The 24,868-nt window shown below is 55.6% G+C and overlaps 3 protein-coding genes across 6 annotated transcripts in view; all 3 read right to left on the reverse strand.

Annotated features, from left to right (window-relative positions):
* Positions 1-2,511: 2,511 nt before the first annotated feature.
* On the reverse strand, positions 2,512-9,473 carry HAPLN4 (hyaluronan and proteoglycan link protein 4). Its single transcript, XM_002828962.5, has 4 exons — positions 9,194-9,473; positions 8,561-8,923; positions 6,275-6,607; positions 2,512-5,960 (listed from the first exon to the last, which is right to left on the reverse strand). Exons 2-4 carry the CDS (start codon positions 8,580-8,582, stop codon positions 5,569-5,571), a joined length of 747 nt encoding a protein of 248 aa, XP_002829008.2. The 5' UTR covers positions 8,583-8,923; positions 9,194-9,473; the 3' UTR covers positions 2,512-5,568.
* Positions 9,474-12,215: 2,742 nt separating this feature from the next.
* On the reverse strand, positions 12,216-21,377 carry TM6SF2 (transmembrane 6 superfamily member 2). Of its 4 annotated transcripts, none has more exons than XM_024236587.3 (10): positions 21,118-21,377; positions 19,013-19,116; positions 18,341-18,438; positions 18,169-18,272; positions 17,683-17,765; positions 16,608-16,732; positions 15,959-16,060; positions 15,594-15,686; positions 14,431-14,550; positions 12,216-12,784 (listed from the first exon to the last, which is right to left on the reverse strand). In XM_024236587.3, exons 1-10 carry the CDS (start codon positions 21,210-21,212, stop codon positions 12,575-12,577), a joined length of 1,134 nt encoding a protein of 377 aa, XP_024092355.1. In that variant the 5' UTR covers positions 21,213-21,377; the 3' UTR covers positions 12,216-12,574. The 4 variants fall into 4 exon arrangements, with proteins under 4 accessions (XP_024092355.1, XP_054394744.1, XP_054394743.1 ...); XM_054538769.2 differs by lacking the exon at positions 21,118-21,377 and adding an exon at positions 20,772-21,031; XM_054538768.2 differs by lacking the exon at positions 21,118-21,377 and adding an exon at positions 20,406-21,031.
* A 3,159-nt stretch (positions 21,378-24,536) lies between these two features.
* SUGP1 (SURP and G-patch domain containing 1) overlaps positions 24,537-24,868 on the reverse strand; it is a 44,019-nt gene continuing 43,687 nt past the window's right edge. The window contains exon 14 of the mRNA XM_024236586.3: positions 24,537-24,698. Within this exon, the coding sequence (XP_024092354.1) occupies positions 24,672-24,698 (27 nt within the window). The 3' untranslated portion in view covers positions 24,537-24,671. The remainder of the gene's footprint in view (positions 24,699-24,868) is intronic.

Below are 24,868 nucleotides of genomic sequence, written 5' to 3' on the forward strand. Positions count from 1 at the left end.
CTTGCCTGTCACCACCTGATACCTTCATTCATTCATTCATTCATTCAGCAAGTATTTACCCGAGCAGCTATTGTGATCCATGTACTGTACCGGGTGCTGGGGAGATAGTGGTGAACAGAGAAGGTTTGGTCTTTAGTGGGTGGTCACAGAAGGCTTCCCAGAGGAGGGGAATAGAATCTAAAGGAGAAGTCGCATTAACGAGATGAGGAGAGAAAGAAAGGAAAGGCATTCCACTCAGACGAAAGAGTGAAAGCAAAAGTCCTCTTGCAGAAGGGAGCGGGCGCAGTGGCTCACGCCTGTCATCCCAGCACCTTGGGAGGCCGAGCCAGGTGGATCACAGGGTCAAGATATCAAGACCATCTTGGCCAGCGTGGTGGAACCCTGTCTCTATTAAAAATACAAAAATTAGCTGGGCATGGCGGCATGCGCCTGTAGCCCCAGCTACTCAGGAGGCTGAGGCAGGAGAATCACTTGAACCCAGGAGGCAGAAGTTGCAGTGAGCTGAGATCGTGCCACTGCACTCTAGCCTGGCAACAGAGAGAGACTCCATCTCAAAAAAAAAAAAAGAAAAAGGAAAGGCTTACACAAATCAATATGAAAAAGACAAATCCAGTAGCCAAGCAGGCAAAAGAAAAAGTTTACAAAAAAGGAAATAGCAGCTCTAAAACTACAACATAGACTCAATAAAATAATACACATTTTGCAAGAACATCTAGATTCACAAAGAAGGACATAAAAATATAAGATAATAAACAAATGTAACAACAGATGGCCACGCCTGTAATCCCAGCAATTTGGGAGGCTAAGGTGAGCAGATCACATGAGGCCAGGAGTTCAAGACCAGCCTGGCCAACATGGTGAAACCCTGTCTGTACTAAACATACAAAAATTAGCCGGGTGTGGTGATGCACACCTGTAATCCCAGCTACTCAGGAGGCTGAAACAGGAGAATCGCTTGAACCCAGGAGGTGGAGGTTGCAGTGAGCCAAGATCACGCCATTGTACTCCAGCCTGGGTGATACAGTGATCTCCGTCTAAAAAGATAAATAAATAATAGATCCTTGCATACATCAAAGATGATAATGTGCTTGAACTGTGAATGATTTACGATTTGCTCGACCGCCTGCACCTAAGGTCAAAGTTGGTGTAGTGGTTGGCGATGTTCAACCTCACAAATAGAATCGCAAGCAACAACCACATTGAGATACCATTTTTCACCTATCAGATTGACAAAAATAAAAAGTGACAAGACATGAGGCTGATAAGGATGTGTGGAACAGGTGAGTACTTTTTTTTTTTTTTTTTTTTTTGAGAAGGAGTCTCGCTCTGTCGCCCAGGCTGGAGTGCAGTGGTACAATCTCACCTCACTGTAACCTCCACCTCCTCAGTTCAAGTGATTCTCCCACTTCAACCTCCCGAGTAGTTGGGATTACAGGTGCCTGCTGCCGTGCTGGGCTAATTTTTGTATTTTTGGTAGAGATGGGGTTTTGCCATGTTGGCCAGGCTAGTCTCAAACTCCTGACCTCAGGTGATCCACCCGCCTCGGCCTCCCAAAGTGTTGGGATTACAGCCATGAGCCACCATGCCCAGCCAGGTGAGTATATCTATTACCTGTGGAGTATAAATTGGCCCCATCTCTAAGAAAATGTGGAAATCACTATGAACATGGCAAGTTTTAGGCTGGGCGCAGTGGCTCATGCCTGTAATACCAGCACTGTAGGAGGCCGAGGCAGGTGGATCACCTGAGGTCAGGAGTTTGAGACCAACCTGGCCAACATGGTAAAACCCCGTCTCTGCCAAAAATACAAAAATTAGCCATGCGTGGTGACACGTGCCTGTAATCCCAGCTACTTTGGAGGCTGAGGCAGGAGAATCGCTTGAACCCGGGAAGCAGAGGGTTAAGGTAAGCCGAGACCGTGACGTTGCACTCCAGCCTGGGCAATAAGAGCGAAACTCTGTCTCAAAAAAAAAAAAAAAAAATTGGTAAATGGGGAGTTTTGACCCTTTGAACAAACAGCTTTTTTTTTTTTTTTTTTTGAGACGGAGTCGTCTTGCTCTGTCGCCCAGGCTGGAGTGCAGTGGCGCTATCTCAGCTCACTGAAAGCTCCGCATCCCGGGTTCAGGCCATTCTCCTGCCTCAGCTTCCCGAGTAGCTGGGACTACAGGTGCCTGCCACCATGCCCGGCTAATTTTTTGTATTTTCAGTAGAGACGGGGTTTCACCGTGTTAGCCAGGATGATCTCGATCTCCTGACCTCATAATCCGCCCACCTCAGCCTCCCAAAGTGCTGGGATTACAGGCGTGAGCCACCGCGCCAGGCCTGAACAAACAACTTCTGATATCATCCTCCAGTTATACTTGAACTTGTGAGTGATGATGTGGATACTTACTTCTAACAGAAAAATATTGAGAACAATATAAATGTCCACCATTAGGAACCTGACTACAAAATTATGATGCATTCAATCCAAACCATTGATCCTCTTCAGACTGTCAAAAGAATGAGGAAGAGGCGATTTACTTATTTTTATTTTTTGAGACAGGGTCTCACTCTGTCGCCCAAGCTGGAGTGCAGTGGTACAATCGTGGCTCACTGCAGACTCGACCTCCTGGCTCAAGCAGTCCTCCCATCTTGGTCTCTTAAAGTGCTGGGATTATAGGCATGAGCCACTGTGCATGGTCAGGACCTTACACTATTTTTTCTCTTCATGCTTTGTTGTATTCTAGAAACTTCCAGTGCTCCCTCAGCCCCTGCCCTCAGCCCACATATTCATGTCAGGGAAAGTTTGTAATGTCTCTCCCTTCCTGGTACAGGAACTCCCCATCCAGTTTCCCGAATTTCATGCCTTCGATCTTGTCAGTGACCCAGTCAGGACAGAGTTGACAAGGAGCAGACCCATGGTGGGTGGCTAAAGGGAGATAGTGGGCACAGGATGGGGGAAGAAAGAGGAGCAAGAGATTGGCGAGGTGGGGGAGGAATGAAGGACACCACTTCCAAAGAGAATAAAAACCAAGCCCGGCCAGGTGCAGTGGCTCATGCCTGTAATCCCAACACTTTGGAAGGCCGAGGTGGGTGGATCACCTGAGGTCAGGAGTTCAAGACCAGCCTGGCCAACATGGTGAAACACTGTCTCTACTAAAAATACAAAAATTAGCCGGGTGTGGTGGCAGGCACCTGTAATCCCAGCTACTCGGGAGGCTGAGGCAGGAGAATCACTTGAACCCGGGAGGCAGAGGTTGCAGTGAGCCAAGATTGCACCACTGCACTCCAGCCTGGGCAACAGGGCGGGACTCCATCTCAAAAAAACAAAACAAAACAAAAAACCCAAGCCCCCCAAGCTTGTAACATCTTATCTACCAAAGTGCATTTATACAGGAATTACCCACTGGCTGCCTCATTTTCTCATTCATCAAAAGAAACAAGGATTTATTGAGCCCCTACTGTATGCTTGGCACTCACGGGGACCACAGAACAGCCCTGGTACACCGGGAGAACACAGGTTCAGAAGGAGTTTGTCACTTGGTCACACAGTGAGCAAGAAGAGGCAGAATTCAAACCCAAACCGACCTGGTCCCAAAACTCAGAGATAGGTTCCCTAGAGATGACATGACAGTAAAGAGGGCCCCAGGGAGGACCCCAGTACTCCTGCAGGCAAGACTTTGGGACTGGGGTCTCCCACGGCCGGGATGGCCTTGTCCATAGATCATGTACCTCCAGCTAACTGTCAACGCTGAGGACTTTGGCTGGGTCCTGACCTCTTAGCACAGATCACCGCTTAGAGCCTGGTGGGTGTTGAATTCTAAAGAACATTCCATCCCTCCTGGATCTCTAAGGAGGGAAATGTGGGTGGGGGTCAGGGAAGGAGAGGGGAACTCAGTGAGAATGGAGATGGGGTCTCAGAGGACAAAAGAGGAGCTCAGTGCTTGCATATCTCAAAAGGCCAGGGCACGCCATAGCCTCAGTTTCCTCATTTGTAGGACGACGACAAACATGCCCGGGTGTTGCAAGATTGTCTCGTGCACAGCTGCTATCCGGCATAGAGTTAACGTGCAAACGGAGGGTGGCTTAGCAGCTCCAGAAGTCCAGCCCTGTCTGGGGAAGGGGCAGCCATCAGGCCCCTGATGGGGTGCAGTAGGGTAGCCCCAGTAGGAGGCACCCAGGACTTCTGGCCCACAATGAGAAGTTCCTGAGAGCTGGAAGTTTGTTCGTCATGAGGACAACATTGACAGTCTCTATGGCAACAGCTTGGTGAACAGGGCCCCTTGTCCACAAGGAAACGCCTAGGGGGACAGGTGTTCTGTTACCTCGGACACCAGAGTTTGGTCACCGTGGCAACAGTGGTGTGGTCCAAACCACCTGGGGGAGGAGTTTGGAGGGTGGCCTGGAACTGGAGTGGGCTTGGGGACAGGGACAGTTTGTTTCCATGGTGAGAGCCGGAGAACTGGATGTTGGGTCACCCTGGGGACAGCTTCGGGGAGGGTGATCTCCATGGCGGTGGGTCAGGGTAGGGACAGCCAGAAGTTGAGGTGGAAGTCTCTGGGGTGGGGACCAATGAGCTGAGAAATGTGTGGTATCCATGGTTACAGCTGAAGGAGGGAGGCACCGTCTTCATGGGTGTGCCTGATGAGGGAAGGGGTGTGTGACTCTAGGTGACAGGTAGCAGCAGGACTGGTTGCCTTGGTGACAGTGGGACCCAGGGCAGCTGCTCTCCATAACTAGTGATACGGATCTTATGGGTCCCCAGGCCTGGGAAGATGGTCTCTTTGGTGACAGTTGGGAAAGGGACATCAGAGGACAGTGGGTTTGCTCTCCCTTCAAAGAAATATCTGAGCAGTGGTACGTGGCCCCCTGTAAGTGAGCCAGCTGGCTGTGTGTCAGTCTGAGGTGGCATATGGGGGTGATCGCCTATGAAACTAGAGGGGTGTGCCCTGTTACCCAGAAACTTCAGGGGACTCTCAGGGAGAGGGGGAGAATGGGAGTCTCCAGGACTCAGGTCACCATAAGGGAAAATAAGCGCCTCGGCCCACAACCTCCATGTGACCACGGGAAGTGACCCTGAAGTTCCTGCAGTCTCTCCAGGTGAAGAGGAGGAGGAGGAGGCGCCCAGTGTCCACGTGACCGCAAGGGACTAGTATTCAGTCTCCAGTGAGATGCAGAAGGTGTACGGCCAGTCTCTAGTCAATCCCGGGGGTCCAGCCACCAGGCGACCACGGGGGCAGTTGGTCTGTTTCCAAGTGGTCTCAGGAGGCGTGGCCAGTCTTCAGGAGCCTGCGGGTTCTGCTGGCCTCCTGAGGTCCTCAGGGGGCGTGGCCCTCATGGAGAAAGTTGGGGAGTTGGGGGAATCCTCTGTCCAGAAGAGGTGAGGGCTGGCCAGGCTCCAGGGAACTCCAAAGTACTGTTCTGCCAGGACTAGCCAGTCTTCAGGGACCTCAGGGGCACAGTTAGTTTGTAAGGGACCACAGGGAATATGGCCAGTGTCCAGGGCTTCAAGGGCGTGGCCAGCCTCCAGGGGACCACCGGGCTCTAGACCAGTGGTCAAGCGCCCTGGCTGTCCGCCTGCTCCCAGCCTAGACGCGCAGAGGGGTCCAGGCAGCAGGATCGCGCGCGCCCCCTGCCCAGCCGCCGCCGCCCGCCCAGCCCCAGCCCCAGCCGCCGGGTGCCGGGTCTGGTGCTCCTGGAGCGCGGTAGCAGTAGACGCCGAAGAGCCGTCGGGTGGCGTCCGGGAAGCCGAGGCTGCGCACACCAGGCCTGCGGCCTCCGCAGCGCGCGCGCGGGTTCACGATGGGGTAGCGCGCGCTGCCATCGGCCAGCCAACCCGCGGTGCAGCGGTCCAGCAGCTGCAGCTTCCACGCGGCAAACAGCTGCCCCACCTTGGCCACGGCCGCGCCACGCGCAGCACACGCGCGCGCAGCTCCGGAGAAGGGTACAGGCCGCAGCGGCTTCAGGAAGAACACACGCCCTGCAGGGGTGGGGTGGGGGGTGGGTTATTAGTGCGGCTCCTGGGACCCTGCCTCGGCGGGATTCAGGACTGCCCCCCGCATGCAGCCCAGGACTCTGGCCTCGGCCCCGGGATCCAGGAACAGTTCCTCCTTTGAAGCCTGGGACCCCAGCCTAGACCCAACCAGTGTTGGTACCAGGCGGTGTGTGCTGCGCCTAGGCACTCTTGGGAGAGGGGTCTCCTGTTTCTGATCGCTAAGAGCTGGGTGGGGAAGAAGGCCCCGGGGTTGGGGCAGTGTTGCAGCAAAGGCCAGTCTTGGGGTGAGGCCTACGCACCCGGCAGGTTGGACGTGAAGCAGAAGGCGTCGTAGCGTTCCTCGGCGTTATGGCGATACCCGTAGTTGCGCACGCCCCCGTTGGCATCACCACCGCCCCCTGCGCTCCCGGTCCCTCCCAGGCCGCCGCAGGGCTCCCGGGGCCGGTTCACGGGGTATTGCACTGAGCCGTCGCGCAACCAGCCCGCGTTGCACCAGTCCAGGCCGTCGCGCCAGGCCGCGTGCAGCTGTTCTGCAGATGCCAGGATGCCGTCCTGCTCGGCGCACGCGCGCTGCGCCTCCGCGAAGGTCAGCTTGTATCGGCCTCCACGGGGGTGGTAGGGAAAGACCACGCCTGGCGGGGGGCGCACGGGATCAGCCGGTACACCTCAGCCCACCCTTATGCACCTGACGTCTGGGGTGCTATGACTCTTCAACCGGGACCTTCCAGTCCATTCCTCCTCACTCTGGCCTCATACCTGACCACGATCCTCCCCAGCTCACACCCCATATAGCTGGCTCCCTTCACTTTAAGCTTGGGATTCACTTGACCCTCCCCCTTAACATACTAATTGTGCCCATCCCCTCCCACCGCTGGAGGCCTTTGCTCATGCTCTTTCCGCCTTATTCTGCCTGTTGAACTCCTATTCATCCTTCAAAATCCAACTGCCAAACCCTCTTCCATTCAGTCCTGTGTGCCTCTGACATTCCCCCAGTACTGGGTCCCTCCCTCTGGTCCAGCCCTGAGCCCACGGAGCCTGCGTTCAGTGCTGACTCTCCTAGACTAGGACCCCCTGGAAGATTGGCCCTAGGTGAAGACCCCTTCGATTCCCCCAGCATTGTCCAAGGCAGTACCCACTGGGTTCCCTTCTACCTTCAGTTCTGATGACTTTGGAACTAGTCCCTCATTGGACTCACAGTCCGTTCAGCTCAAGTATTTTGTGCGTCTGTGTTTGAGGGACGCGGGTTGGGGGTGAGTGGGGTACCCAGGAAAGAGGCAGACAGGGGCCAGGGAGACCTGGAGCTGACAGACTAGGGATTGAATCCTGTCTCTGCCACCAACTAGCACTGTCCTGGGCAAGGCTCTAACCTCTCTGAGCCTGTTGTCCGTCTGCTGGTAATAGCTGTCTCCCTTGGGGTTTTTAGGAAATTAAATTAGAGACTCCTGAGAACTCTTCAACTAAGCACCTGTCACATAGAAAATGTCCAGTAAAGGAGAGCTGCTGCTATTATTGTTGTTATTTGTTATTGTTAGGGAGGTCAACAAGCAAGGGCCCTGAAATCTCACCTAGAGTCTTCTAAAGTGAACTGGAAAAGGCCAACCAAATGGGAGGGAATTCTTCAAATAGAAACCCCACCTCCCAGCTCCAGGGTGAGCCAGTCAGAGCATCTCATCTTCCAACTACAGTGATTGGCTCACAGTTGGGCACATGACTCAAGCTGAGCCAGTGAGGGACAACTCTGGGACTCTAGCTGCTGCTCCTAAGAAATCAGTTGCTAAGCAGGGAAGTGAAAGCCTAGGCACTGTGGTCTTGGTTCCAGAAAGAGAAACCTGTCGGAAGAAAGCCTACCTGGGAAGCAGAGCAGAAGGATGGTTCCTGACGTGGTGTGAGTGCCTGGATTTCACTGTGCCTGAATCCTATCCCAGGACTTCTCAGTGTCCTCATTGTGGACATTTTGGACGGGATCACTTTTATTTTATTTTATTTATTTATTTATTTATTTTTCTGAGATGGAGTCTTGCTCTGTCGCCCAGGCTGGAGTGCAGTGGCACGATCTCCGCTCACTGCAACCTCCGCCTCCCGGGTTCAAGAGATTTTCCTGCCTCAGCCTCCCAAGTAGCTGGAATTACAGGAATACACCACCATGCCTGGCTAACTTTTTGTATTTTTACTAGAGATGGGGTTTTGGCATGTTGGCCAGGCTGGTCTTGAACTTCTGACCTCAGGTGATCAGCCTGCCTCAACCTCCCAAAGTGCTGGGATTACAGTCGTGAGCCACCATGCCCGGCCTGGATCACTCTTTGTGGGGGACTATCCTGTGCCTGGTAGGATGTTTAGCTGCATCCCTGGCCTCTACCCACTAGAGGATAGTAGCAACTGCCTTCTCCAGATGTGGCAACCTAAAATATCTCCAGACATCGCCAATGTCCCTGGGGAGGAAAATCACCCAGAATCAGATATGGGGGCTCTAGCCCAACCAACCCTCTAAATGCCTGCAGGCCAACTTGATTTGGTTTATGTCCCTTGCCATCCCCGCCCCCCTCCTTCCTCAGAAGCAAGGTTTATCCTCCCCACCGGCTGATCACCTTCCAGGTCCAGCTTGACCATGCCAGCGTCGTCTTCCAGCTCATTGGTGACTTCGCACTCATAGCGCCCGTAGTCTTGCAGCGTGACGTTGCGGAGGACCAGGGAGGCATCCCCGGGCCCGTCGCCCTGCAGCTCAGCCCGCCCACGGTAGCTGCCGAATGCCCGGTGCTGGGGGCCTAGTGCCACGAAGACGTCGGTGAAGGCCAGCGGGTCCACCACCTTTGTCCACTTGAGCCGGACGCCGTCGTGACCGTGGGCGGCTGCCTCATAGTGGTAGCGGCAGGGCAAGACGATGGTGCCACCCCGGTGGCTTACCACCTGCCCGGGCGCTGTCTGTACCACTACCGAGCCCGACTCACCCTCTGCGGACAACCAAGCAGGGTTCAGAGAAGGGGCCTAGGGGCAGAAGGGGGCCTCTGGGGAAGGTGTCTCTGGGGAGGGGAACGTGGGAAGACTCGGGTGGGGGTCGGGGAATCAGAAGGGTCCAGGGGCTCAGGGAGAGGGCGAGGGGCTCAGATGGGGAGTGGTTGGGGGAACAGTGGACGTCAGGAACGCCCTACCCCCTACCCCTCTCCGCCCTTGGCCACTTCTGCTTTTCGCGGAGAAGACCACTTTCAGCGGCCCGGACTCACCCAGCACGTGCACGACCTTCTTCCGGCCACGCTGAGCCCCCGCGGGGGCTGTCAGCAGCAGGACGCCCCAGGCCGCGGCCCAGAGCGCGCCGGGACCGAGGGCCGCCCGAGCGCACACCTGGGGGGCGGGCACAGGGCGCTCAGTCCAGCCTCCCAGCCTTGGCTTTTAGGAGGCCTGGCTCCCTCCCGGGCCTGCCTTCCCCACAGAGAGGACCTCTCTCACGCCCAAGCCCCCACCCTTTCCGGGGTCCCGGAGAACTCCCCCTCCTCCTCCTGGGACCTCACATCCTAGCTTCTGCAAGAACCCACGCCCCTAGACTCCCCCGCCCTTAGTCCTGCCCCAGATCCCGCCTCATTCCCCCCCACCCCAAAACCCGAGGCTCGCTGCCCCGCCCCCTTCTGGCCCTGGCCCGGGCCGGGGATAGGGGGGTGGGGAAGAGCTGGAGGAGCGGTGGCAGCAAGGTTATCCGTGCGCCAGGAGACTGCAGCAAACCGGGCCGGGGCGGGCAGGGAGGGGGGAGAGCTGGAGAGACAAAGGGAGAGACGCGGGGAGAGAACAGGGACAGAGAGAAAGGCAAGGAGAGGCAGAGAAGAGTGAGCGACACAGAAAAAGGGGAAGGGAAGAGGGAGAGGCAGAGATGGAGAGGGAGAGACAGATGGAAAAGAAGAGACAGATGTAGAGGGAGAGACAGAGATGGAGAGGGAGAGACAGAGAGGCAGAGGGAGAGACAGACGGGCAGAGGAAGATACACAGATGGAGAGGGAAAGACAGAGATGGAAAGAAAGAGACAGAGAGGAAGAGACAGAGAAGCAGAGGGAGAGAGACAGAGGCAGAGGGAGAGACAGAGATGGAGAGGGAGAGACAGAGATGGAGAGCGAGAGACAGAGAGGCAGAGGGAGAGACAGACGGGCAGAGGAAGATACACAGATGGAGAGGGAAAGACAGAGATGGAAAGGAAGAGACAGAGAGGAAGAGACAGAGAAGCAGAGGGAGAGAGAGAGAGGCAGAGGGAGAGACAGAGATGGAGAGGGAGAGACAGAGATGGAGAGCGAGAGACAGAGAGGCAGAGGGAGACAGAGAGGCAGAGGGAGAGACAGAGAGGCAGAGGGAGCGACAGAGAGGGAGAGGGAGAGACAGAGAGGCAGAGGGAGCGACAGGAGAGTGCCAGAGGCAGAGAGACTCAGAGAAGAGGAGGGAGAGATAGCGGCAGGGAAAGACAGAAACGGAGAGGAGAGGAAAAAGGCAGAGAGGATGACAGAGATGGAGAGAGGCAGGGAGAAATAGAGAGGGAGAGAACCTAGAGTGCCAAAAAGAGAGATCAAAGAGGGTGAGAGACAGAGAAAAGGAAGAGACAGAAGAAACTCAGAGGGATATAGATTCAGAGACAGAGAGATATAGAATCCAAGATTGGGGAGACGAGGCACGCACCACCCGCGACCGCAGCCCCACTTACCATCTTGCCCGCGCGGCCCCCGCCGAGCGGCCCCTACGTACCCGGACTGCGCTCTCCGCACACCCGGTTAAGACTGGGCAGGTCCCTGCAGGCGGCGCAATCCCGGCGTCTGCCTGCAAGGGGAGGAGGAAGGCGGGCGAGGCGGGGTGTGTTAAAGGGGCCGCGGCGCCCACGTTCCCCTGGAGCAGTGGCTGGAGCGCGGGCGGAGAAAGAAGCGCTCTGGACTTGGAGTGCAGAGCTAGTTCCCTCACCCTGCTAGCTGAACTTAGGCCAGGGAAGAACCTCTCTGAGTCTCAGTTTAACCATCTTTGAAATGGAGGAGGGGGCTAAGTCTTCTATCTTGGTTACTGTGCTTTGGCAGGGGACCTGGGGGATCTGGTGAAAGAGATCATTTGGCCTGCAGGCCTCAGTTTACCCACCTGTCCATTGGGTAGTCATAGTGGAGTCCTGGTCTCCAGCACCCCAAATGTGCTCACTGTGCAGGGTGGGGGCCTCACGATAATCCTGTGGCCTGGAGCCACAGGCCCCAATCCAAGTCTGCCCCTCACTGGCTGTGAGACCTTGGAGGAGACAGTTGGCCTCTCTGAGCCTGCTGCTGACTCTTTGGTGAAGATCCAATAGCTAGACATACAGTAGATCTCCGGTAGGGGTTGGGAGGGGCAAGAAAAAGGGACATCTAGGCCGGGTGCAGTGGCTCATGTCTGTAATCCCAGCACTTTGTGAGGCCAAGACAGGAGGATCACCTGAGGTCAGGGGTTTGAGGCCAACCTGACCAACATGGAGAAACTCTGTCTCTACTAAAAATACAAAATTAGCCAGGTGTGGTGGCACATGCCTGTAATCCCAGCTACTCGAGGGGCTGAGGCAGGAGAATTCCTTGAACCCAGGAGGTGGAGGTTGTGGTGAGCCAAGATCATGCCATTGCATATCAGCCTGGGCAACAAGAGCGAAAACTCCGTCTCAAAAAAAAAAAAAAAAAAAGAAAGAAAGAAAGAAAAGAAAAAGGGACATCTGGTTAAGTCCCTGACTTACTCCAGGCCCAAGTCACCCCTAAACCTGGCCTTTCACCCAATTTCAAAAAATCAAACAATAGGAAACAGTGAGTCTCTCCTAACACCTTGGCTTCCTTCCAGGACTCAGTTTCCCCTAAAATGAGCCCAACCCGACCAGATAGCAGAGGCAAGGTTGTGGTTTCTGTGGTCCAACAGGCTGGGGCTCCATCTCTTAGCTCGGCCATGTCTCGGGGGCTGAGGGGGAGAATGATCTCAGACCAGGACCTTCACCTCCTGCAGCCTTGGTTTCCCCATCTGGAATATGGAGTGAGATCCAGCATGTAGCAGTCAAGGTATACAGTAGGTGCTTAATAAATGTATCATGCTATTAGTTATGATTTATTGGTAGAGCAGGAACTTTTCTCTCTGGCTGTGACCTTCGGCAGGTCTCTTGTCCATACTGAGCCTCAGTTTTCCCATCTGGAAGATGAGCCGTGCATACCAACCAGAGGCCGCCTTCTGCTATTCCAGCACCTCTTGCTCGTGGCAACCACGATGGCAGTGATAGGTAGGCCCTCATGGAGGCCAAGAAGAGGATCCCTCGCCCCTGCACCCTGAAACACTTAGGCAGTGATATTTTGGAAATTGAAAGGGTTTTTACTAAAAGAATCCATGGGGGGATGATGGGTAAGTTCTGGAAGGGGTGGAAGCGTTCGTGTGGGAGTTGGAGCATGGCGACAGCTGTGGGAGGCTCTGCTTGCAGGAACACTTGGTGGTTGGTCTCCATCCCACCCACTGGACTGAAACTACCATAGCCAAGAACTAAAGACACCAGGAGATGTCCCTCCTGTCTCTAAAACACCCAACCCCCGCTTCCCCAGGTAGGGCTGACTGGGTGCGTAAACAGAGTCCTGGGTCCTGAGTCCACAGCTCTCTCAATGCTGCTTCTTGTGGAGGGCTAGGGGGTCGGAGGGTGGTGGCTGGTGGAAGAATGCGGGCCACCGAAGGCAACGGTAGGCCAGCAGTTGGGGGCCCAGCGCATACAGCAGATTACACACGAAGAAGCAGCCCCAGGTGTCCTCAGGCACACGGTAGGTGAAGGGTGTGCGCAGGTGCATGGAAGCCCCCATGTGCGAGAACTGTGCCTGGTAGCCAGACAGGGAAGATGGATGTCAGGGGCCAGGAAGGAATTGAAATCCCAGCATCACCGATGGCCCCCCAGGTAGGTCAGGCAGAACCCAGGGGATGCCCATCCCCACCTCTCGGGCTTTGCTCATCTATCTGTTTCCCATCTCCAGGCCGTCTATCTGTCTTTTTTTTTTTTTTTTTTTTTTTGAGACAGTCTCACTCTGTTGCCCATGCTGGAGTGCAGTGGTGCAATCTCGGTTCACTGCAATCTCCGCTGCCTCCTGGGTTCAAGCAATTCTCGTGCTTCAGCCTCCTCTGAGTAGCTGGGACTACAGGCATGCACCTCTACACCTAGTTAATTTTTTGTATTTTTAGTAGAGATGGGGTTTCATCATGTTGCCCAGGCTGGTCTCGAACTCCTGAGGTCAGGCAATCCATCCACCTTGGCCTCCCAAAGTGCTAGGATTACATGTGTGAGCCACAGTGCCTGGCCTATTTTTAAAATTTCTATCTATCTATCTGTCTATCTATCTATCTATCTATCTATCTATCATCTATCTATCTATCTATCTATCTATCTATCTATCTATCCATCCATCCATCTATCTATTTAGAGACAGGGTTTTGCTCTGTTGGCCAGGCTGAGTGCAGTGGCACAATCATGGCTCACTGCAGCCTCAACCTCCTGGGCTCAAGCGATCCTCCCATCTCAGCCTCCCGAGTAGCTAGCATAGCAGGCACGTGCTACCATGCCCAGCTAATTTTTGTACTTTTTGTAGAGGCAGGTTTTTGCCATGTTGCCTAGGCTGGTCTCAGACTCCTGGGCTCAAGCAGCCCTCCCATCTCGGCCTCCCAAAGTGCTGGGATTACAGGTGTGAGCCACCTCGCCCGGCCTTCTGTCTGTAAAGATTCCTGCCCTTACATGTCCTGTCTGACCCTCCCTGTGCTTGTCCACTTGTCTGTGAGTCCCCCCCAACTTGCCTAACCCCATCTCCTGGGCCCTGCACCCCATCTCTCTCTGACCTGGCTCCAGATCCTCCTCCCAGTCTTCCCCACCCCAGAGGTCTTGGCACAAATCCTGTGGATTCTAGATGTTTTCCTGGTCCCTACTTCCCTGGCTGGGGCCCAGGCTTTAGCACTTTTCATCAGGAACCCAGAAAAAGCTCTTAGCTCTGACTGGGCCCCTCACTGCTCAAACACCTCCTCAAACGCCCCATCACCCTCAGTACAAGCCCCCAGTCCCAGAGTTCAAAGCCTTCAGCATCCAGCTGTCAATTTCTCTTATCTGCCTTTACCTGTGTTATGGCCCTGCTAAATCACTCTCTCCCTCTGTGCTTCTCCTTATGCTGTTCCCATTCCTGGAATGCCCTTCCCTGCCTGGAGAACTCATCCTCATACATCAAAGCCCAGCTCCTATGCCCTGCTTCTAGGAAACCTTTCCCCTCTGGAATCCTTCACAGCCCCTGTCCCTCTTTTCATAGGGCTTGGAGTGTCTGTATCTGGCTTTGTCTCCCCTCGACTAGGGAATCCTGGGATACTGGGCCTGGGGCTGGGGCCTCTTGGGGGCCTATCATTACAGTGCCCAGGGAGGACACCAAAGGCTTGATGAGTAGACAGAAATTCTCTCCCACATGCCTGTTCACCCACCCACCCTCCACCTCACCTGGCCGATGGCTCCAGCAAACACCAAGGCCCAGTCTGGCAGCCAGGAGCAACCAGGGAAGGTGAGAGCATAGGCAGCCAGGCCGCAGAAAGGCAGGACATAAAACATGTACATCAGCATCTGCAGGGGCAGGAGGAGAGGGGCACCAGCCTGTGAGATGAGCAGCTACCCCAGGTGGGTCTCCTGAGACCCCTGAGGTAGAGGCCCTGAGGAAGGATCTGGATGGCCTCAGACCCCACCCAGGCTCTCTGCAAAGTGCTCCTCTGTTTCCCTTGGGGATCCTTGCCCCCAACCCCCGAACACATACACCAAACCTACTAAGCTTTCTCCGGAAGTGACATGCGACCCTGGCCTAGCCAGTCGGAGCATTCCAGCCCCCTGTCCATGATGCTCAGTAAGGGACGGGCAAGTGATTCAGGCTGGGCCAATCTGAGCCTGCCTAAGACTTGTGCTTAAGCTTGGGTGTAATAAGGGCTCACATTGCTCTGGGGTGGCTGAGTGGGGTGCATGGAAGCCTGAAGCTGCCACAGGCTCTCTCTGCCACTGCATAAAGGGACTGCCTGAGAGCGAAGCCATGCAAAGAAAGCAGAGCCCAGAGGCCGGGCATGGTGGCTCATGCCTGTAATCCCAGCACTTTGGGAGGCTGAGGTGGGTGGATCACTTGAGGCCAGGAGTTCAAGACCAGCCTGACCAACATGGTGAAACCCCGTATCTACTAAAAATACAAAATTAGCTGAGTATGGTGGCGCATGCCTGTAATCCCAGCTACTTGGGAGGCTGAGGCAGGAGAATCACTTGAGCCCAGGAGGTGGAGGTTGCAGTGAGCCGAGATCATGCCATTGCACTCCAGCCTGGGCGACAAGAGCAAAACTCTGTTTAAAAAAAAAAAAAAAGAAAGAAAAGAAAAAGAAAGAAAAGAAAGGAAAAGAAAAGACAAGAAAAGAAAAGAAAGGAAAAGAAAAGAAAAGAAGAGCCCAGAGTCTGCACCTTGAGCACCTGGATCCAGCCATACCTGAAGACCACATCTGTCCTTTTTTGGTAGGACAGTAAATTCCATATGGGCTTCTGCCTGTCTGAGTTGTGCTTCTGGCACCTGCTTCAAAGAGGCCCAGTGGACCCCTACCCATGGCAGGGGCGTGGTCTTCTCCCCACTCCCCTCTCACCTGCACCTTAGGGTAGGCCACAGGGTCCCGCAGGTATGGCTCATACTGGTAGATATAGACAAAGCAGGCATCTGTGGGGCAATCAAGCACCACCTGGAGCAGACAGACATACCAAGAACCCTCAGACATCCCTCCCACAGGAAGCCTCCCCCACCCTCCCAGGCCCACACCCCTTGCTCTGGCCTCTCCCAGCCCAGCTCAAGTTGGGCTGGCTGGGAGAAATGGGGCTTTGTCATGGAACACTCAGGTTAGGCTTGATGAAGAACTTCCTTGGATGATCAAACAGGAAGGGCAGTGTGGGAGAGGTGGGTCAGGGAAGGGAGACCGGTGGCAGGGGAGGAGGAGACCAACCAGCGCAGACTCACCAGGCCCCGGAACAGAGTGAAGAAGCCAGCAAGGATGAGGTATATGACAAGGGCCAGGTCAGCCGGACGCTGCAGGAGTCCCTTTCTTTGTTCCTCTTGCACCTGGCCCAGGGGAGAGAAACAGACAGCATGAGAGGTAGTCAATGAGAAGTATTCAGTAGGTACTCAATAAAGGCTCCTAAGGCTCCTCCCTTCTTTCTTTTTTTCTTTTTTCTTTTTTCTTTTTTTTTTTTTTTTTTTTTGAGACAGGGTCTCATTCTGTTGCCTAGGCTTGAGTGAAGTAGCACAGTCTCAGCTCACTGCAGCCTCAATCTCCTGGGCTCAAGTGATCCTCCCACCTCAGCCTCCCGAATAGCTGGGACCACAGGCATGCACCACCACATCTGGCTAATTTTTTTAACTTTTTGTAGAGTTAAAAAATCTGGCTGTGTTGCCCAGGCTGGTCTCCAATTCCTGGGCTCAAGTGATCCTCATGCCTTGGCCTCCCAAAATGTTGGGATTACAGGCATGAGCCACCGCACCCAGCCCTCCCTTCTTTCTTACGACAAAGGAGAAACTTCCAAGGAAACTAAGTCTTTGACCAAAAGCAACTCACACGGGGAAAGTTCAGGCACGTTGGGACAAGGCCTAAGAGGGGTAAGGTACTCACCATGTTGGCGGTGCAGCGGTTTGGCGCCCGGGGCTGGCTGAAGACCTTCATGCCAGCCCAGCATGGCACCAGCAGGTAGGGGATGGTGAGGAAGAAGGCAGGCCTGATCTCGGAGCTGTATTTGCCTGCCATGGTGCAGGAGAGAGGGCATCAGCCATGCCAGAACCCTGCTGGACGTCTGTTTGTTTGTTTGTTCTGAGACAGAGTCTTGCTCTGTCACCCAGGCTGGAGTGCAGTGGCGCAATCTTGGCTCACTGCAACCTCTGCCTCCCAGGTTCAAGCAATTCTCTTGTCTCAGCCTCCTGAGTAGCTGGGATTACAGGCATGCGCCATTATACCTGGCTAATTTTTGTATTTTTAATATAGGCAGGGTTTCACCATCCTGCCCAGGCTGATCTTGATCTCCACGGCTCAAGTGATTGAGGAGGCAGGCGAATCTCTTGAGCCAAGGAGTTGGAGACCAGCCTGAGCAACATAAGGATTACAGGCGTGAACCACCGCACCTGGCCTCTCTGGCTGGACATCTTGATTCAGAAATACCATCCTCATTCAAGCTCCACCGCCCTCCATGGCTCCCTAGTGCCCACAGGATGATGTCCATGCTCCTCAGCCTAGCCTGCCTCAATTTACCTTCTGAATATGGATCCTACCTTCCAGTGGGTTCTTTGCTTCCTACGAATACACCTTGGGTGTTCCCTTTGCAGAGGTTTTGCCATGCCAACCTCCCAGACTGCCTTCACTGCTCTACCTCCCAAGACCTACCCCTGAAGCTTTCACCCTGTCCCCAAGATTCACCCTAAAATTCCCCTCCTGTGTCAAGACCATTCTGGGTCAAACCCCTGGGGCTGGGAACCATTGCCTGGGGAGAAAGCAGAGTTTGGGTTCTCCCACCTTCCAAGAGGAAACAAGGACCAGAAAGGGGTGGGCTGCTGACTGAGGCTGTGGACACGCAAAGAGGGAGGTGGGGCCTCTGCAGACATCAGGGAAGGGATGGAGGATCCAATGGGGGTGCTTCTAGGTGCAGGGCAGTGACCAAGCCCAAGAGAACCTGGATTTCCCAAAGCCTTGTCCTTACCAAGAATGTTTCCTGTAAGGAACACCAGGATGCTCATGGCGAAGGAACCCAGCCAGTAGAGTCCAAAGTTCCGGTATCTCTTCCTGAGCAGGGGATGGAGGGGTGACCAGCAGGTAGTCACTCCGCAATCTCAGAGCCCCAGCCAGGGCCCAGAGACCACCGTGGGTTTCCCAGCTCCGGGTCCCTTTCAGTTTTGCCCAGGATGGAAGGGACAACAGGGAGTTGAACGGGGGAATAACAGTGAGACCCTCTGTCCAAGAACAGAAGTGGCTGCCCAGGCACAGGGTGGATGTAAGCAATGCTAGGCCACCACCTACACCTGAGACGTTCCCTGGAACCTTCTCCTGGCCACCCCTGGCTGGAGCCCTAGAGAGGCGTCCTGATTTCTCCTACAGACACTTCTGGCTCCACTCTGCCCTGGGACCCCATCTGAGGATGCAACTTCTCTCCCAGGGTCAGGGGCCACCCTCTCCCTGCCTCCTGCACCTTCTGCAGATGGCGCCAGCCATGGCCAGGTAGAGGAGGTAGTGAACAGTGCCATCCCAGTAGCAAATGAAGACTCCGTGCGCTGTGCGCAGGTATGGCTCTCCCTGTGGGGGCAGGTGGGAGACTCAGACGGGCAGTGCGGCAGGGGGATCCCTGGCTGTCCCCTAAGTACCTCCTTGGTGTAGAACTCCATGAAGCCCACCATATAGCTGTCTTCCTGAAGAGCGATGATGAGATCCACAACCGAGGTGAAGGCGAAGACCGCAAAGACTGCAGTGAGTGGGCGGGCCGTGTCAGGTGTGGGAGGGGACACGTGTGGGTGGGGCTAGGGCTCAGTGTGGGCTTGAAGTTAAGGTCAGGGACGAGATTATTCCAGGCAAGGACTCCAGGCCCAGTCCCTGCCCCAACCCCAAAGGTTGCATGACCGCAGTCCTGCCTCATTCTGCAAGTCTGATGGAGGAGACATAGCCTGGCTCTCAGAAGTCCCTGGTTTGATTCGGAGGCCCAGTGCCTGCCTTTGGGAGTCCCCAGTCTCATGGGAGAGGCACCGTCCCCGTCCTCAGGAGATCTCAAAGTGATGAGGCAGTATACTCTTTTTCAGGAGCTTCTAATCTGATGGGGGAGATGCAGTCCCTGTTCTCAGGAGCCCCAGCTCTGAAGGGGGAGGCTCTTTGAGGTTCCCCAGTTTAATGGGAGTGTTCAAATCTCTTTGAGGTCTCCAGTCTGATGGGAGCTCTTAAAGGGCCCCCAGTCTGATGGAGGAGGCCCTTTAATGGCCCCCAAGTCTGAGGGTGGAGGCCCTTGCCTGGACAGTCTTCTTCCCCACAGCTTCCCACTGACTCACCAGCATAGAGTGGGTCATAGGAGACCTCGCCATGGGACAAGCTGTAGACCGCCACGAAGAGCAGACCCAGGATTAGGGCGCTCATCAATGCCACCCACAGGGGGCTGTGGAGAGGGAAGCCAAGTCAGGGAGGCCAGGCCCAGTGCTGAGGCATTGCCCCACCCTCCCTGGTGGGGGAAGGGGCAGACTCCTGGAAGCCCCAGGGGAAGAGACTAAAGTGTTCATCCATCAATGCTGTTCCCTGAAACTGCTCTCACCCTGTGCCAGGCCCTTGCTCAGGCTGTTTCTTCCTTCTGGAAACCGCTTCCAGAAGCCTTTTCCACTTGGCAAACTCCTACTCATCCTTCATGGCCCATCCACATTGTTCTTCCTCCATGAAGCCCTCCCTGACTCCCCAGAAAGGATCACTGTTTAACTTGGGCTAGCTACAGAGGGGACATTCATCAGCCTGTTTCTTTTTCTCTTTTCTTTTCTCTTTCTTTCTTTCTTTTTTTCTTTTTCTTTCTTCTTTCTCTCTCTCTCTTTCTTTTTGAGACGGAGCACTGACACCCAGGCTGGAGTGCAGTGGTGCAATCTTGGCTCACTGCAACCTCTGCCTTCTAGGTTCAAGCGATTCTCCTGCCTCAGCCTCCCAAGTAGCTGGGATTACAGGTGCCCACCACCACACCCGGCTAATTTTTGTATTTTTAGTAGAGACGGGGTTTCACCATGTTGGCCAGGTTGGTCTCGAACTCCTGACCTCAGGTGATTTGCCCACCTCAGCCTCCCAAAGTGCTAGGATTACAGGCATGAGCCACCACGCCTGGCCTGCCCCTTCTGACTTTACCATTTATCCCATCATTTGTTATGTGTTTGACTCAGTCTGTTCAGTCATTCTACAACATCAAGTCCCTCTGTGGCCAGGCCCAGCTCCCAAGCCACACGGTCTTGAGTGCTCAGTTCTGTAGACTTCACTGTCTGACGCTCCCAGCTCCTCCCAGCTAAAGTCCAAATGCCTCTATTAACTCCACCCTACCCCTGCCCTGACCTGCACCCACAACCTGATAAGACAGGTCAACCAGTTGCATAGATAACAGAAGCCAGTTCTCTGGGCAGCCCTCAACCCAGGTGGGCAAATCCGGGCCCAGAGAGGATGGGAGTACTGTCCAGTTGTCCAGGGTCACATACAAGACTCTGTCCATCACTCTCCAGGCCCTTATTTTCTCATGATCCCCTCAGAACCCAAGATCTCCATCCTGACCCCATCTAACAATGACATTATAGTATTCAGATGAGACCAAGACAAATCTTTGTACACAGTTTATAATCCTTAACCGTAACTATGAGATGAGATCTAGGATCGTGCCCATTACACTGATGAGGGAACTGAGGCTCCCAGAGGAAATTGGCTCACCCAGGATCCCAGGAGATGGAGATGGGTATTCCCACCCAGGGAGCCAGGCTCATGGTTAAGACTCTCTCCACCCCATGGCTTGGGTTGAGCTGGGTTTAGAAGTGCGAGGGGCTTGCAGATGTCCACTATCCGGTGGCTGGACCCACAGGGCTAGGATCTAGGGTTAGGAGACAGGGACCAGGAAAGGGAACCAGTAGGGGGAACTGAGTCTAGGGACACAGTTAGCCAGCCCTGAACAAGAGGAAAGTCACAGGCCTGAGACAGGCAATGGAGTAGGGTGTGTGTGTGTGTGTGTGTGTGTGTGTGTGTGTGTGTGTGTCAGCAGGAGCCAGGTACCCGGGGCCTTATCTGGGACAATACTTTTACCCTTGGCGACTTTGGAGCCTTTGCAGGGCGCATCCGTGGGAAAACCTCAGAAACCCTCCAAAGCTCTGGCTTGTGGGGACTCATCATTTCTTCTTCCCAGGCCACAAACATCCCAGGAGCGGCCGCATTCCAGCCTCCAACCCGGCGGGAAGGGGACTTCCGGTTAGAGGGGGGCGTTCTTCTGGCCCAGCCCCAATCCTGCCGGGTCGGAGCTGAGCTGGGGCGCAGGGCTCGCAGGAGCCAGGTCCACGGACCGCGCATCCTCCCTCCAGCCCACCTCCAGTCCTCCCCGCCCCCGCCCGCCCCCACTGTCCCCAAGGCCGCCCTCGCCCCTCCCCGCACGCACTGAGAGAGCGCCGAGACGTGGTTGAGCGCGTAGGACACCGGGAGGGCGCTCAGCGACAGCGCCGCGATCTTGCTGGCCAGCGGCGGGATGTCCATAGCGGCGGCGGCTGGACCCCGGCTCAGCCCCAGCGTGTTCTCCAGGGCGCTCGGCTTCTCGCTGGCGGCGCGTCCGGGCCGAGGCTGCCAGGGACCCGCCCCGCACAAAGGTCGCCCCCCGCTGCGCCCTGGACAGGCCGCCGTGACCGCCCTGCGTGTTCCCAGGGAGCCTCCAAGGCCCCTCCCCGGCCCTCCCCATGGCAGCTGCCCCGCCCCTTCGCCCCTCACCATCGACACCCTCGTCTCCAGTGGCCGTCCCGCTGCTCAGCCTCAGTTTCCCTCACTGTCAAAGGCTGGGACACAACACCTCGGGATGCTTCTACTCTTAGGCCAAGGGGTGCGCCCTGGAGGTCCTGGCGTGCCCCCTCTTTCCCCTGCCTCCACAACCTCGTTCTAAGGAAATTCGTTCTCCTGGACTCTGCGCTTCTAAACCTCCGCATTCCCCAGAGTTTCCCATCCCCACCCAAAGATCAAGTGGGCATTCCCTGTGCGTACTGATGGAGCAACCTCCAGCTCTTGGGTGCAAAATGCCTTTCAGTGGGCTTAGATTTGAGTTTTCATAAGGTGGCCACAAATGTAAACGTGTTTCCAGGCAGGTGTGAGGTTTTTTTGTTTTTTTGTGTGTGTTTTTTTGAGAGGAGGTCTCACTCTGTCACCCAGACTGGAGTGCAGTGGCCCGCCTTGAACTCCCAGCCTCAAGAGACCTCAGCCTCCCAAGTAGTTGGGACTACAGGTATGCACCACCATGCGCAGCTAATTATTTTTTGTAAAGACAGAGGTCTCACTTTGTTGCCCAGGCTGGTTTCAAACTCCTGGGCTCAAGGGATCCTCCCACGTCAGCCTCCCAAGGAGCTGGGATTACAGGCATGAGCCACTGCGAGGGGTCTTTAAGTGTGAGGCTTTGACTCTGGGGCTGTCCCTTTGCAGGCTAGTCCCGGGTTGAGGGTTCTTCATTTCGGGGAGAGGGTAGAAGCGGTCCTGGGGGTGGGGGCTGAAGTTAGAATATCGGGATGGAGCCAGTTTGGTGAAGAGTTTGGGAACGGTGTTCCTGGCAGGGAGGAAAATGGCTCAGGCTTGGAACTGAGCAGTGGAAAGGAGGTTGGTTCTGCTGGGGTGTGATGAGAAGCGAGACAGCTGTGAGAGGCTGTGGGAGGTTTTGAACAGCTGGGAGGGGGCCACAGTATTGGGGGGGAGAATGAGGAGGAGACCATCTGTCTTTGTCACTCCCTCCAACCAGACTCTGGCCCATGTGGAGTACCTGTGGATGCTGCAGACAGCAAGGTGAACCACGCCCACCTGACGCCTGCCCCACGGGACCCCAGTCTGCAGCTGGCACAAATTCTAACCACTACCCCTACCTCAGGCCCCATTCTGCACGCAGCCCCTTAGCTTGACGCCAACTGGGTCACAGGTCTTCCTGAACTGGGCCACAAGAGGGTCTTCTGGCCGCAGGTCTGACTCAGCCTCCTTCCCCAGGTGTCCACTGCCCATGGGTGAAGTTCAGGTTCCCCTGGACTTTCCCCAACTCTAGCAGGGTCAACACCCCCCAGGCCTGCTTTCTGTCTGCAAAATGAGCCTTCTTGTAAGCGGGCCCCAGCATCCCCTCCTCCAGGCAGCCCTGCCTGCCACCCCCACCCCACCTTCTCCACACAAGGCCAGGGTGTCTGTGCCCAGCTCAGCCTAGGGGCTTGGCCTTGTCCCGTGTACAGGATGCACCTGCACACGCACACAGCACTTGGAGGCCTCGTCCCCTGCCAAGGGGTAAAGTCCATGCCCTGAGCCTGGTGAGCCTCCAGGTTGCTGAGAACTGAGAAGTGACTTGGATGGCTGAATGCCTGGGACCAAGCCCCAGGATTCCCTGAACCACTGGCTGCTGAGAACTACCCCGCTGTACTCAGGGTCCTGGCCCACTGCCTTCTGGGCAGCCCTCATGCATGGGCACCCAGGCCAAGCCCACCAATGTTACTCTTTGCTCTGCCTCAGCCACAGCGTCAGGAAGGGACAAAGGGTGGTATATCACCCCAGCCTTGGCTCTGCCACTGCCTCTGGCACCTCCCTGGTCTCAGACCCTACTAAGACACTCTGCAGACCACCCCACCAAGGCTCCCTGGTTCCTCTCAGTAGCAGCCTCAGACCTCGTCCCCAGCAACCTGGCTGACTGGAACAGATCTTGTCTACCTGGTCCCCACACTTGGCACCCAGTGTTTGCTGAATGGCTGTGTGAACACAAGCTGGCCCAAGAGCCCGACTCCATGCCAAACATGTGAATAGGGAGCCCCTGGTGCCTGCAGGGGCTGGGCAGCACCCACTGGGTGTGTGTGTGGGGGGTGGGGGGTGGGGGCAGATGGAAATGCAGATTCCCAGGGCCCTGCCCAACCAGCTGACTCGGCAGCTGCAGCTTAACAAGATCCCCAGGGTGACTTAGGCACAAATGTGGGGCTCTGGCCCTGGGGCAGATGTGGGGGTCTTGGCACACACTGTGGCCTGGGCTACCCTCCTGCCTCAAAACCTCCGGCTCTGAGGCCCTTCCTTCTAGGAGCTGCCCGACATGCTGGCATGGCACATCCATCCATGCGGCTGTCCCCTAACGACACAAGCCCCAGGTACTCGTGTGCCTACCACACTGGTGGGACCTGAAGGGCCACAGCCAACACCTGTGTGCTGGGCCCCGCCAGCACCAGCACCACCTGCCAGGAGAGCACACGGGTGTGCCAAGAAGCCACCTGCCCCCACAGGTCTGAGGGAAGGTGGGGCCCCGCCTGGAGACCCCTCCCCAACCTCCCTCTGCAGCAGTGCTAAGCTGGGAGGTTCCTGACATTCCTTTAGCCCAGGTGTGGCCAAGTCTCCAGCTTTATTATTATTATTATTATTTGAGACAGTCTTGCTCTCTCACCCAGGCTGGAGTGCAAAGGCGCAATCTCGGCTCACTGCAACCGCTTCCCACGTTCAAGCGATTCTTCTGCCTCCGCCTCCCGAGTAGCTGAGACTACAGGTGTGCACCACCATGCCCAGCTAATTTTATATTTTTAGTAGAGACAGGATTTCACCATGTTAGCCAGGCTGGTCTTAAACTCCTGACCTCCAGTGATCCGCCCGCCTTGGCCTCCCGAAGTGCTGGGATTACAGGTGTGAGACACCGCACCTGGCCTTCCAGCTTTATGCTGAGAACAGCTTTCTTCCTCCCCTCCAGTGCAACCCAGGCTGAGCGGGGACGGAGACTCCACAGGCCAATAAGGAGAGCCCCGAGACAGCATCTTGCACCCCGTGCCCAGCCTGGTCCCGCTGCTAACAGGAGGGGCTTCCTGCAACAGGACCAGGCATCTGTGGTGGATGAGCACTGGGACTTTATTACACGGCACGGCACTCGTGACAACGGGAGGGGTGGGCAGAAATGCAGGCCGGAACATTCCACAGTCCAGGGACGGTTGGTCATTCAGAAAGTATGTATTTCCAGAACACTCAGTAGTAAGGCCGTCTGGGGTTGTTCTGTGGAAGGCAAAACAGATAACAGGAGGAGGGGATTAGTGCTCAAGACAGCAGTTCCTCCTGTCTGAAACCTTCCGGAGACAGCTGAGCCCACGCCCTCGAGGTGGCAGGGCAGGCTTGGGGGACGGGTGGGGGCTTGAACGCAGGTGGGTGGTAGGGGGCTCGCTGGT

The sequence above is a fragment of the Pongo abelii genome, chromosome 20 (genome assembly GCF_028885655.2).
Source record: "Pongo abelii isolate AG06213 chromosome 20, NHGRI_mPonAbe1-v2.0_pri, whole genome shotgun sequence".
Classification (NCBI taxonomy): domain Eukaryota; kingdom Metazoa; phylum Chordata; class Mammalia; order Primates; family Hominidae; genus Pongo; species Pongo abelii.

Excerpts from the sequence above, each read along its gene's own strand:
- HAPLN4 (XM_002828962.5), bottom strand. The coding sequence starts at position 8,582 with ATGGTCAAGCTGGACCTGGAAG. Across the intron at positions 6,608-8,560 it reads GGTCAAGCTGGACCTGGAAG|GCGTGGTCTTTCCCTACCAC; the intron begins GTGATCAGCCGG and ends GCCCCCCGCCAG. Across the intron at positions 5,961-6,274 it reads CTTCACGTCCAACCTGCCGG|GGCGTGTGTTCTTCCTGAAG; the intron begins GTGCGTAGGCCT and ends CCACCCCTGCAG.
- TM6SF2 (XM_024236587.3), bottom strand. The coding sequence starts at position 21,212 with ATGGACATCCCGCCGCTGGCCAGCAAGATCGCGGCGCTGTCGCTGAGC. Across the intron at positions 19,117-21,117 it reads CACGTCTCGGCGCTCTCTCA|CCCCCTGTGGGTGGCATTGA; the intron begins GTGCGTGCGGGG and ends CCCTCTCCACAG. Across the intron at positions 16,061-16,607 it reads ACCGCTGCACCGCCAACATG|GTGCAAGAGGAACAAAGAAA; the intron begins GTGAGTACCTTA and ends CCCCTGGGCCAG.